Source organism: Ranitomeya variabilis, chromosome 1, assembly GCF_051348905.1.
Source record: "Ranitomeya variabilis isolate aRanVar5 chromosome 1, aRanVar5.hap1, whole genome shotgun sequence".
NCBI classification, from domain to species: domain Eukaryota; kingdom Metazoa; phylum Chordata; class Amphibia; order Anura; family Dendrobatidae; genus Ranitomeya; species Ranitomeya variabilis.
This window is the reverse complement of record NC_135232.1, coordinates 1122622020-1122635661: the sequence shown is the minus strand read 5'-3', so window position 1 is coordinate 1122635661 and position 13642 is coordinate 1122622020. Positions and strand designations below refer to the sequence as shown.

The 13642-nt window shown below is 41.2% G+C and overlaps 1 protein-coding gene across 1 annotated transcript; it reads right to left on the bottom strand.

Annotated features, from left to right (window-relative positions):
• Nucleotides 1–2556: 2556 nt before the first annotated feature.
• On the bottom strand, nucleotides 2557–13419 carry LOC143793362 (nicotinamide N-methyltransferase-like). Its single transcript, XM_077280272.1, has 4 exons — nucleotides 13284–13419; nucleotides 9949–10124; nucleotides 5093–5303; nucleotides 2557–4912 (listed from the first exon to the last, which is right to left on the bottom strand). The coding sequence occupies exons 2-4, from the start codon at nucleotides 10106–10108 to the stop codon at nucleotides 4489–4491; spliced, it is 795 nt and encodes a 264-aa protein (XP_077136387.1). The 5' UTR covers nucleotides 10109–10124; nucleotides 13284–13419; the 3' UTR covers nucleotides 2557–4488.
• Nucleotides 13420–13642: the final 223 nt, after the last annotated feature.

Here is a 13642-nt window from a genome sequence, read left to right as displayed (position 1 = left end):
CTGAGCTTCAATCTTCAGGCTTTCGGCCTATAGGAATTTTTAAACTGCATTTAGCCTACTTGTTTGGTTGGGCCCTAGTAACGGTATCTGCTGCTCCTTGCTTTTCTCCTCCACTGAACAAAGCTGAGCTTCAATCTTCAGGCTTTCGGCCTAAAGGAATTTTTAAACTGCATTTGGCCTATTTGTTTGGTTGTGCCCTAGTAACAGTGTCTGCTGCTCCTTGGTGTTCTCCTCCACTGAATATAGCTGAGCTTCAATCTTCAAGCTTTCGGCCAATAGGAATTTTTAAACTGCATTTGGCCTACTTGTTTGGTTGGGCCCTAGTAACGGTGTCTGCTGCTCCTTGCTTTTCTCCTCCACTGAACAAAGCTGAGCTTCAATCTTCAGGCTTTCGGCCTAATGGAATTTTTAAACTGCATTTGGCCTACTTATTTGGTTGGGCCCTAGTAACGGTGTCTGCTGCTCCTTGGTGTTCTCCTCCACTGAATATAGCTGAGCTTCAATCTTCAGGCTTTCGGCCTATAGGAATTTTTAAACTGCATTTGGCCTACTTGTTTGGTTGGGCCCTAGTAATGGTGTCTGCTGCTCCTTGGTGTTCTCCTCCACTGAACAAAGCTGAGCCGTCAATTTACTCCTGTTACCAATTTTTAACTGCATTTGGCCCACTTTATTGCTTGGGCCTACTAACTGTCTGCCACTCATTACAGTTTTCCTCCACTGAACAAAGCAATGCTGCCTGTTTAGTCCTGTTACCAATTTTGAACTGCATTTAGCCCACTTTATTATTTGGGCCTATATCTGTGTTTCCTCCTCATCCTGCCCATTGCCCAGCCACTGCTAGATGAGTCTGCTGGTACATTGACCCAGAGTCCACTACATTCCCCTTGCACTCTACACAGCCAGTATGTGACCCTGCTGAAAGTCTGGTTCCCCTTCCCGCATACTATACCACCTTACACGGGGACAAAGAGGAAGGTGCAGATGACAGTGCAGGTTCCTTCATCAGGTGGGGGTTGCATACTCGTTGGCGACGTCACTGGCACAGGGCCCCTCATAGTACGCAAAAGTGTCTCTGCCGGTTGGAGGCGCCCCCGCCGTCAAACACACCGCCGTACTTTGAGGGGCCATGTGCCAGTGCCAATGCGAACGAGTGGGCCCCCCCTGCTTGCTCGGGATCACAGCACTTGAAAAGTTTTAATACTTACCTCTCCCTGCTCCACCGCCGTGATGTAGTCCGCGTTTCCTGGGCCAACAAAAAACTTGAGCCAGCCCTACCCCCCTACCCACAACTTAAGCCAAATGACCCCCAATTTTCAATGACTAAATGTTATTATAAGGTAAATTAAGATTCACAAGCTTAAGTGACAAGAATTGATGTTTTTGACATTAAAATGGGCACTGTAGGTGTTTTCCTGTCCTCAACTCACTGCCGACTTTGATTCCCCATTGACTTGCATTGGGTTTCGTGTTTGTCGATCCCCGACTTTTCACGATAATCGGTGATTTCACTCGACTCGACTTTTGACAAAGTCGGGTTTCGCGAAACCCGACTCGATCCTAAAAAAGTAAAAGTTGCTCAATCCTAGTCATTACCATTCTCTATCATATTGTTGTGGTCACACAACTTTGCCAGGTGAGCAAATTCCTTACCTTTCAATTCTTTTGTTATTGGGATAAGACCCTTTTGCAATATTGTTTTTTTTATCTCCCGTCTTTCTAAAGGTACCTTCACACGAAACAACTTTGTAACGATATCGCTAGCGATCCGTGACGTTGCAGCATCCTGGCTAGCGATATCGTTTAGTTTGACACGCAGCAGCGATCAGGATCCTGCTGTGATGTCGCTGGTCGCTGAATAAAGTTCAGAACTTTATTTGGTCGTCCGATCGCCGTGTATCGTCGTGTTTGACAGCAAAAGCAACGATACCAGCGATATTTTACACTGGTAACCAGGGTAAACATCGGGTTACTAAGCGCAGGGCCGCGCTTAGTAACCCGATGTTTACCCAGGTTACCAGCGTAAAATGTAAAAAAAACAAACAGTACATACTTACATGCGTCCCCCGGCGTCCACTTCCCACACTGACTGAGCGCAAAGTGAAAGTGAAAGCACAGCGGTGACATCACCGCTCTGCTGTTAGGGCCGGCGCTCAGTCAGTACAGGAAGCGGACGGCGAGGGACGTGAAAGTGAGTATGTGCTGTTTGTTTTTTTTACATTTTACGCTGGTAACCATGGTAAACATCGGGTTACTAAGCGCGGCCCTGCGCTTAGCAACCCGATGTTTACCCTGGTTACCCGGGGACCTCGGCATCGTTGGTCACTGGAGAGCGCTCTGTGTGACAGCTCTCCAGCGACCAAACAGCGACGCTGCAGCGATCGGCATCGTTGTCGCTATCGCTGCAGCGTCGCTTCGTGTGAAGGTACCTTTATTGTTCATAAAATTTAGCATATTGCACAATACATGCCTGGATACAGTCTTTATCTGCGGAAAAGGCTTGTATAAGGAATTTCATCATACGCTTCTGTCTCTGTTCAGTAGTAAATACCAACAATGCTTTGTGTCCATACAGTTTATTGTATTAGAATTGAACATGGAGAGTAATAAACAGAATTTCTATTACGGTCTATGGTCCAATAATTCAGCAACCTTATTAAAGCTTATAGCAAATTATTACTTATCTGATCTAGACAATTAAATGCTAAACTCTAGTCTATGGTCCAATAATTCAGCAACCTTATTAAAGCTTATAGCAAATTATAACTTATCTGATCTAGACAATGAAATGCTAAACTCCAGAAGAAATCATCTATACATGATGATTTGCTTGTCCTGTAAATTAACCTTTAAGAGGTTGTCTCCTACTTTACAAGATATATGTAGAGTGTCAAGCTTGTTTTTTTTTTTTTTTTAAAAAAAAGCTTCACTCCTCCACACTCTGTAATGGATCCCCCAGCGGTCTGTTGGAATCAACATCTGGAAGGGCCTGAGATTCAAAAACAATGTCCCTTAGGGAAGGAAGGAAACATCTATAGCCAAAAAGCAACCGTTAATAGGCCAGAGAGGTCACATTCCACCTGTTATGACCTGGTGGTTAAGGAGCAACACTGATATGACCTGGTGGGTAAAGAGCAACATGGGACGAGCTCTGAGGAGGTGGTATCTTTACTGACCGCAGTTCCTAATCCTAACACCATTACTAGTAATAGCCGTGGGATGTTCCTGTCACTCCATAGACACCTCGTCACAGCCTGAGAACTAACTACCCCTAGAGATGGAAACAGAAAGCTATCTTGCCTCAGAGAAAACCCCCAAAGGAAAGATAGCCCCCCACAAATATTGACTGTGAGTGGAGAGGGAAATGACATACACAGAAATGAAAACAGAATTTAGCAAAGGAGGCCAATACTAATCTAGATAGACAGAATAGGAAAGGTTACTGTGCGGTCAGTATTAAAAACTAAAAATCCACGTAGAGTTTACAAAAATGATCTCCACACCGACTCACGGTGTGGAGGGCAAATCTGCTTCCCCAGAGCTTCCAGCTAGCCTGAATATATCATGATGACAAGCTGGATAAAAGGAAACATAACATGGGCTGAGAAATAAAGTCCACAGCAAATGGACAACCAAAGAACTAGCAAAAACTTATCTTTTGCTGAAATGGACAGGCCATAGGAGAAATCCAAGGAGAGATCTGAATCCAACCCTGAAACATTGACAGCTGGCATGAACTGAAGACCAGAGCCAGGTTAAATAGCAAAGCCAGGAGAGACGATCAGTGAAAGCAGCTGCTACAGCTAAACTCAAGGAGCAGCAGTTCCACTCGAAACCACCAGAGGGAGCCCAAGGGCAGAACTCACAAAAGTACCATTCACAACCACAGGAGGGAGCCCAAGAACGGAATTCACAACACCACCATAGTGAGTGTGGAGGAGCGGCGCCTGTGTGGGAAGTGATGGAATATGTGCTCAGATAACGTTTTTTCCGAGCATGCTTGGGTGTTATCCGAGTATCTTGGGCGTGCTTGTATATTATGTTCGAGTCCCTGCAGTTGCATGATTTGCAGCTGTTAGATAGCCTGAACAAGAGAGGATTACCTAATCAACCAGGCAATCCCTGCATGTGTTCAGGCTGTCTAATAGCCGCAAATCATTTAGTAGATTTTACAGAAGGACCCATGAGCATCAAGTTAGAAATTCCAGCTAATATTCCTTATGGTTTACACTGCCGTCTGAACTCTATATCTACATATAAAAAAAAAATATAACTAAACTAAAGGCAATTAAACCACTAATAAGATGATTATAAGCCTTTGGCTGTGCATGTTTTGCCTTACTATGGGAGTGTCATGGGTTCAAGTTTCTTGCATTGAAATAAAAATTCTTAATATTGAGTAACTGCACATAGAGAAAGGGTTAATGCAAATGACAGAAGTAGCAGATACCTCTACATAAATGCAATCATGGCGATGACTTCCCCCCAGTCCTAGGCCTCCCTGACTTTCTGGGTGACGATGAACACCACTCTCTCATGGTCTACAGCGCCAGAGCTCATTAATTTATCCAGATTTTCATAATTCTTAATTTCAAACCCTTCCTCATTTATCACCTTCCTATAGAAACTTTCATCACAGGATAACATGTGAAATTTGTTGTTTCCAATTTTAAAATAGGAAGCATTAATACAGGCATAAAGTAACAGATATCCCCCAATTTTTATTAATTTGTTGAGCTTTCTTAGATTTCTTCTGTAATCCTCATGGTCCTTGCTGAACGTTTCCAAACCCCATACACTTGTGGCACAGTCATATTTTGGCAGTGAATTCAGAAGGTCGTCATTGCAGAGGTCCAATTTTAAAATCTCCTTTATTTTTCCTCTTAGAATTTCTTCTTCTTTTTCCCACCCATCACTGTAAAATACAAACATTTCACAAAATCAGACAATTCAACTAGACTAGACCTGGAACCTTATTGTGCATAAACTGACCCCCCAGAATACATCAATAACTCATTCTTTGCCCATCTGTATGTTCCGTTATCAAGTTGTCAAACATAAACCACAGAGAAAGAAATTATGCTTCATACTGGACCTGCTTAATTGTTTTAACTCCATAAAGAGTTTTGAAGTTTGAGTCCAGTCAAAGGCCTTGGAATCTTTGTTTTTCCACAGTTCAAACTCTTTTCTGGAGGCATCATTAACTTTTAGTATTGAAATTTCATCGAAGAACTCACAGACCGACATAAGATGCATGATAATGGGACCCTGACAGATGTCTATCAGGGTTTTTCCACTAGCCAAACCTGTGAACAGAGAAAATTTAAGTTTTAAATGTTTACAATTTTCCACATTACTCTACAATACGTCATCTATCTTAGGTAGAATATTTTGGCTCTATTAATTATTTTAGATTTTTATTGCTTCCTATTACTACTATGGAGACAAAAAACAGACTAGTCTGAAAATTCACAATTGTGATTACATTTTACCTTTTCGGTTTTCACTGTTGTCGACGAAACTATAAAAGGTCTACCAAAGTGACAAAGATCAACAAAATTGTGACTGTTTTCTCCACCAGTCCATGGAATACCTACATTTTTTCTCATGTTGACCAGTCTCTAACTGCGGCTGTCAGGTTATGCCAAGAGTTTTTCAGAATAGTCATGTATCCATAAAATATAGACCATTTCTCTACTGGGAATAGCCACATGGCAGTATTTTTGGCCAGAATCTATTGACAGAGTATGTTGCATTAAAGGGAAGATGGAAAAGCACTAAGATAGGAATTCATCATTGCAGATCATAAAGTGAACTAGTGATCTCGTGATCCTGGCATCCATTCTCTGAGTCTCATTGTTTCTTTGAAGGTTTTTGAGATACATTTGGAACAACTTTATATTTTAAGAATCTTATGTGGCCTATAATTCTGTAGGTCCTGAAAAACATAATCTTCTCAATAGTATGAAAGACGTATCAGAAGATCATTCTACTAATTATTTGCCTTAATGAAGTTCACAAGATTAGCAGAACTGGAAACGGTTTTGTAGATTTAATTTTTTGCTAACTAATCCAGGCGCCTCAGATCTTCTAGATTTGCTCATTGAAGGGGAACAATTGGTGAACCTATCAATTCATTTAAGAATAAGAATGGGGTGACGGTTAAATACTTGAGACGATCAAATTGATTCAATGAAAATAAAATGTAAGAAGAATTTTATGAAATTTGCAGGTCATGGCAAATTCGAACAATATTCGTCTTCTGCAAATCACAAATAGGAAGAAGACTAGTGCACATGATACCAGGCTTACATTCATAAGCACCAAACCCTTCAATATGAAAAAGGGTATTGCAGCCCGGAGTGGATAAAAAGTAACCAGCATCCTGGGCAGTTAAGAAGGCATGGCCCCCCAGCACTCTATGTATCACATGACATGTCACATGATCCCCATGATAGATCATGTGATTAACACACAGGTGCTCTGGTGTACATAACATGGTGCTCTACAAAATACAGCAGGGGTGGGAAATTAATTTTACCAAGGTGACACATGAAAAACCATTACTGTTGTGGAGGGCTGAACCAATAGGCTGAAATTAATTCTGCTCAATATTAATATTAACATGCTTTGTGAAAAAAGAGCATGAACCGCACCTCCAAAAATCATACGTTGATCTAAAGCCGCTAGGCAAAAATTTATATTACTGAACATGAGGTTTTCAGTTTAAAATTCTGATCAGACTGTATGAATCCCACTGCCACGTCTCGGCAAACCTCGTATGGGTCCTACTGACCTAACGGAGCGGAGCCGTGCGGCGACCACCGCCACATCGGCAATGCACCAGCAGGGCAGACGGCCTGTTGCCCCACAGCACCCATGCTGCAAGACTGAGCCCCCATGACTCCAGACCGCGCCGCCCCACCAGCACAAAGCCACGGCAACAATGGCCGCCACACAGCACCAGCACAAAAATAAAAGGAGCACTTAAACTCACCTTCCTCCAGCTCTTCACTGAGAGCCAAAATGGGCTAGACCCCTTACTTTGCAGTCTCCTGCTAGTTTAAGTGCTCCTTTCATTTTGCTGCTGGTGCTGTGTGGCGGCCATTGTTGCTGTGGCTTTGTGCTGATGGGGTGGCGTGGTCTTGCATCAGTAATATAAAGGCACAGTATTTTCCTCCAGCACACTAAACTGTTGTGAGGCTTAATCTAAAGTTGCAGAAATGGGCTGGTTTTATGCGGACATTCATATAGCGAGTGAGAGAATGTCCACCTTATCTCCATCTGCAGCGCTTACACCACTGTTTCCTGACAAGACCTTTGTGATTTCACAATCATCAATCAAATGATAGTGGAGTCACATGGTCTGGGGCTTAAGTATTTGGCTTCCAAAGGCAGTTCAGTGTGCCTGGAGAGGAAGCACTCCAGGACAGTGTTCATGCATGTGTTGTATGCCAAAACCTAAACCGTGTGTGTTCGGCTAGCGGTAAGCAGGAGGAGCCCCGCACTCAGAAGGACTGTGTCTTCTGCCACCATTTCATTTTGTCTTCCTGTTTTTGCCCAGAGGGCTGTATTTGCTTTGCTACATCTTGGTTTATGCTATATATATATATATATATATATATATATATATATATATATACAATGGGGCAAAAAAGTATTTAGTCAGTCAGCAATAGTGCAAGTTCCACCACTTAAAAAGATGAGAGGCGTCTGTAATTTACATCATAGGTAGACCTCAACTATGGGAGACAAACTGAGAAAAAAAAATCCAGAAAATCACATTGTCTGTTTTTTTATCATTTTATTTGCATATTATGGTGGAAAATAAGTATTTGGTCAGAAACAAAATTTCATCTCAATACTTTGTAATATATCCTTTGTTGGCAATGACAGAGGTCAAACGTTTTCTGTAAGTCTTCACAAGGTTGCCACACACTGTTGTTGGTATGTTGGCCCATTCCTCCATGCAGATCTCCTCTAGAGCAGTGATGTTTTTGGCTTTTCGCTTGGCAACACGGACTTTCAACTCCCTCCAAAGGTTTTCTATAGGGTTGAGATCTGGAGACTGGCTAGGCCACTCCAGGACCTTGAAATGCTTCTTACGAAGCCACTCCTTCGTTGCCCTGGCGGTGTGCTTTGGATCATTGTCATGTTGAAAGACCCAGCCACGTTTCATCTTCAATGCCCTTGCTGATGGAAGGAGGTTTGCACTCAAAATCTCACGATACATGGCCCCATTCATTCTTTCATGTACCCGGATCAGTCGTCCTGGCCCCTTTGCAGAGAAACAGCCCCAAAGCATGATGTTTCCACCACCATGCTTTACAGTAGGTATGGTGTTTGATGGATGCAACGCAGTATTCTTTTTCCTCCAAACACGACAAGTTGTGTTTCTACCAAACAGTTCCAGTTTGGTTTCATCAGACCATAGGACATTCTCCCAAAACTCCTCTGGATCATCCCAATGCTCTCTGACAAACTTCAGACGGGTCCGGACATGTACTGGCTTAAGCAGTGGGACACGTCTGGCACTGCAGGATCTGAGTCCATGGTGGCGTAGTGTGTTACTTATGGTAGGCCTTGTTACATTGGTCCCAGCTCTCTGCAGTTCATTCACTAGGTCCCCCCGCGTGGTTCTGGGATTTTTGCTCACCGTTCTTGTGATCATTCTGACCCCACGGGGTGGGATTTTGCATGGAGCCCCAGATCGAGGGAGATTATCAGTGGTCTTGTATGTCTTCCATTTTCTAATTATTGCTCCCACTGTTGATTTCTTCACTCCAAGCTGGTTGGCTATTGCAGATTCAGTCTTCCCAGCCTGGTGCAGGGCTATAATTTTGTTTCTGGTGTCCTTTGACAGCTCTTTGGTCTTCACCATAGTGGAGTTTGGAGTCAGACTGTTTGAGGGTGTGCACAGGTGTCTTTTTATACTGATAACAAGTTTAAACAGGTGCCATTACTACAGGTAATGAGTGGAGGAAAGAGGAGACTCTTAAAGAAGAAGTTACAGGTCTGTGAGAGCCAGAAATCTTGATTGTTTGTTTCTGACCAAATACTTATTTTCCACCATAATATGCAAATAAAATGATAAAAAAACAGACAATGTGATTTTCTGGATTTTTTTTTCTCAGTTTGTCTCCCATAGTTGAGGTCTACCTATGATGTAAATTACAGACGCCTCTCATCTTTTTAAGTGGTGGAACTTGCACTATTGCTGACTGACTAAATACTTTTTTGCCCCACTGTATATATATACACAAATAATAATAATAATAATCTTTATTTATATAGCGCCAACATATTCTGCAGCACTGTACAATTAAACGGGGACATATACAGACAAATTCAATACAAGTTAAGACAATTTAAACAGTGACATTAGGAGTGAGGTGCCTGCTCGCAAGCTTAGAATCTACAAGGAAATGGGGGGACACAATAGGTGAAAAGTGCTTGTTATTTCAGGTCTGGCAATTATAATAAATAGGGATTTTCATATTAAGCTGCATGATCCGGTCATCAGCCCGTGTGTTTAAGTGCAATAGTCAAGTATCAAGTGCAGTTATCATGTGCATGGAGGGTGTGGAGACAGATGAATAGTAGGGCGCAGATTCAGAATAATATTTGGAAGGAGAGAACAGGGCAAAGTTAGTTTACTGAGTAGTTGATGTGGTAGGCTTGTTAGAAGAGATGGGTTTTTAGAGCGCGCTTGAATAGGTCGGGGCTAGGTATCAGTCTGATCGTCTGGGGAAGTGCATTCCAGAGAGCTGGCGCAGCACGCAATAATATATATATATATATATATATATATATATACATATATATATATATATATATATATATATATAGTTATATATTCTAAACAACAGCTACAGATCAAATTTATTTTGAAAGAAGTTGATCACCTCTATTGAATACACTTGCATGTGAGTTACTGTTTCCTTCACATACCTGATTTAAATGCTTTATAGAAACATCTCTGCATGTTAATCGTAGACTCCTTAAATGTAGAGAATGGAACATGTTGAGAGAAGTATTCTTCCAGGTACGTCTTGGGATTGATTTCATATTTAGGATAATACAGCGTCAGACATGGATCCATTGTAGTCATCTTTGTGTTAGATTTTCTAGAACAAAATGTGTATTATTATTACATGACGGCTTTCCCATAATAAATACCCAATTTGTGTAGATTTTTATATAGGACTTATGAAGAATTGCAGATGAAGCAGAACTGAGTTTGGCACTCACCATGATAGATCACCATATATTATTTGTAGAGATGAGTAAATTTCCTGAAACTTGATTATGGCAGATTCATTCAAATCAGAGGTAGAAAATTCTGACAAACTGAACAAGAAGAGGAAGCCAGGGATGAGCTGGACCCACCGACTTCTCCTTCATGTTCAGTTTGTCGGAAGGCGGGGAAAGTAACACCAGTGCTGATTGGGCATCGGGCCTCAAAGCGATGACACCGCATGAACGGCTCTGGCGTGGGAGGTGAGTATAAGCTCTATTATTTCATCGGGGCATAATATTTACTTTAAGAAGGGGTTGTTCTGGTAGTGGACAAACCCTTTAACAAACGTTGCACTCTACCTGACATCATCAGGCATGGTTAATGGAAGACTGGCCAAAAGGAAGATAGAAGACAGGAGATAGAAAAAGTCAATTTGAGGAGCGGAGGTTAAGGTAAGATTTTTTTTCACCCCTTCTTGACCCACTATAAATTGAAAAAATTGGCAGTCGGCCACTTTCCATTCTCCTGGAGTTGTCTGAATCGATTTGTAATATAATTCAGATTCTGGTAAATCTGTTTTTTTTTTTATTCTAGGCAAATTCGATTCACCTGTCTCTAGTTATCTGTGCAGTTTCATTGAACTGCCATCACTATATACACTGTAAAAAGAATGCTTCATCATTTTAAAGTCCTTGTAAGAGAAAATTATACATTTCAAGAGCTTAATGGGGGTTTTATAAGCATTTTAGATAGTATATATTTTTTTATTTCTAATGTTTAAAAAGTGCCGTTTGTGGCATTTTTTTTAAGTCAGATGATTTTATAGACCCTATAAAATACATTAGTCAGCAGATGTTCTGTCACTTTTCAGCTTGAGCTGTCTGCAATGTTGGCACAGGATCCACCAGTGACAACAGATGATGGATACAGCCCACCTCCCTCCTCCTTCTTCCTTCTCCCTGCGTTATGACCTCTACGCATGGCCATCAAGTGATTTTTAGACTTTGACAGACTTAATTTAATTTTGAAAGTTTTCACCTACCCATTATAGCAGAAAAGCATTAACCCTTAAAGTATAAAATATGTTTTTCTTCTGGCTCACATTATCTATTATGTTATAACTAGTCAATTCTTAGTACAATTTTATTTAAAATGTTCTTGTCTTATATGGGTCTCGTTGTACTATCTTCGGTTTAATCTTGGAGAATAAATATGTTAACTCCTTAATGAGCAGGCCACATTTTTGAGATTTTTTTTCTATACATTATAGTTTATGCGAGTGATTCATTTAGGTTGCTATGTTTAGTGTTTCTTTATAAAAAATATCAGAAATTTGCCATTTGCCTATGTGAGTGTGATGCGAGAAACTCGCATGAGTCTCTCTCATCAGTACCTGGCACTGCCACAGGCACTCGGGACCGGAGCATGCGGCCGCATGTATTTCTATGCAGCCGCACACTCCGGTCCCAAGTGCTGGCGGCAGTGCCGGGTATTGATGCGAGTTTCTCGCATCACACTCCCAAGTGTAGCCCCAGCCTAATTCAGATAGTCATACCACACAAAAACATGAAAAAAATCTTAGAACACAGAGGCTGCTGTATTCTTTCACAGTAGTGCAGTCATGCAGGCATAGAGCCTTCAACATACCCCAGACTACCATGGTAAGCCATTGGCAGCTCGCGATCATGTCATAGTATGGCCAATGGATTGTATCCGACATTGACAGCGAGATTTAAGGGGCTTACAACAGAGGGCAAAGTTCATCTCTGCTGCTAAAGGCAAATGTTGGCTGTGTCACATAGTCAGCATATGCTGTATATGATGCAGGCTCAGCTCCTGAGCCTGCATCAAAAATGGGGACTTGACATTTGACATAGCACCACAGTTTACACCAGCAACATAAACTGCACAGGTCGCCGGTAACCTTGACAATAAATAATATACTATGAACTAAAAGATCGATGTGTTCTTGGAAACAGGATTTTTAATCAGGGATAAATAGCAAAGTTGCTTGTGTCTACAATCGCTTTACAATTGTCCCCATTAACACCAGATGAGACAGCCCCTTTATTGTTTTAAAAGTGATGGATTTATAAGTATTTTTATGCATTGTTTAAAGCTTAGAATTTGTTGTTTTTTTTGTCAATCATTCCCATTGCATTGTCAATTTTATCCACAAAATTTTTGTAAAATTTTGCAAAAGGAAAAGCAAGACTGAGACAAGACAGAAATGCGGAAATCCACCTGTTACCTGTTCTGTACAGAAAGTAAACACTGTATGATTAGTGTACTACTTTTATGCTTGTGATTGAGGTCATACACTAACCCTTAAAGGTTGTCTGTCAGTGGACCCAAAAAGTGTAACCTTCCCATTCATTTGTCTTCTGTGTATAAAGCCAAAAAGAGGAGAAAACAAGAAAATAGGAAGGTGCCCATAAATATTTGGCCACACCAAGGGATCACTGGGTGCTTGGTTTGAACAGTCATTCCGTGCTTATAGTTCCCCTATAATCAGAAGGGAAGCATCCACAGCTTACTATCAGCCCCCACTTTATCAGGTTGAAGAAGAAACCACAGATACAAATACCTATTTACATGTAGAATACTATGAGGTTAAGACAACAGAACCAGAAATCAGCAAATAGAACAAAAACACACGTAAAGCCATTAATACAAAATAATTCACAAAGGTATAAAAAATCAATAAAGGGAATGTGTCTCCAGGATTTCACACCCCAAACTATTTATAGGGGCTTGTAGCTTTTTCAAAGACAAGTCCAACAATATCTATTTGTCGCCAGTCCATTCATCTGTTACTGAGAAATCAGCGTTTGAATGAAGGATGCTTGGGAATAGATCTGGAGTGACAGAGGCCTCCAATCTAAAGACTCTTTTGCATATTAATTCAAATAATCAATAATGGATGAATGAACTGGCCTTGGAAAGGCATTGCTGGACTCGTCTTTGAAAGAGAACATGCATATATGAATAGTTTCTAGTGTGAAATCCTGCCGACAGATTCCCTTTATCATATGTATGTCATTACCGCAGTGGCTGTCCGATCTCAGAAGATGGCTCCTGACAAATCTTGCTGGATGAATAAAAGAACAGCAGCTGAACTCCTCCAAGAAACTAACGGATTATATATAGGGAGAAGCTGAAGGCAGTGATGTGTCATTTGGCGAGCAATCAAATATGGGGCGTCAGTGATTAATGAGACCGATCAGAATGGTATGTAGAAGACAGGACACTGCCTGCCTGACTGCCTGTCCTATCCTTACTGTAGATGCCAGGAGCAGATCAGTGATACGGACAGAAAATGATGTCTAAGCAGCTTTTCTTTTAATAGCTTCAAATAAATAATCTTGACTTCAGGTGAAAATTTTCAGGCAATTTTAAAGTGTA

What these genes read in the sequence shown, in the direction of transcription:
- LOC143793362 (XM_077280272.1), bottom strand. Translation starts at nt 10,108, where the DNA reads ATGACTACAATGGATCCATGTCTGACGCTGTATTATCCTAAATATGAA. An exon ending in CTATAAAGCATTTAAATCAG is followed by an intron (nt 5,304 to 9,948) that starts GTATGTGAAGGA and finishes CTCTGTTCACAG; the next exon opens with GTTTGGCTAGTGGAAAAACC. An exon ending in GAGTTAAAACAATTAAGCAG is followed by an intron (nt 4,913 to 5,092) that starts GTCCAGTATGAA and finishes TGTATTTTACAG; the next exon opens with TGATGGGTGGGAAAAAGAAG.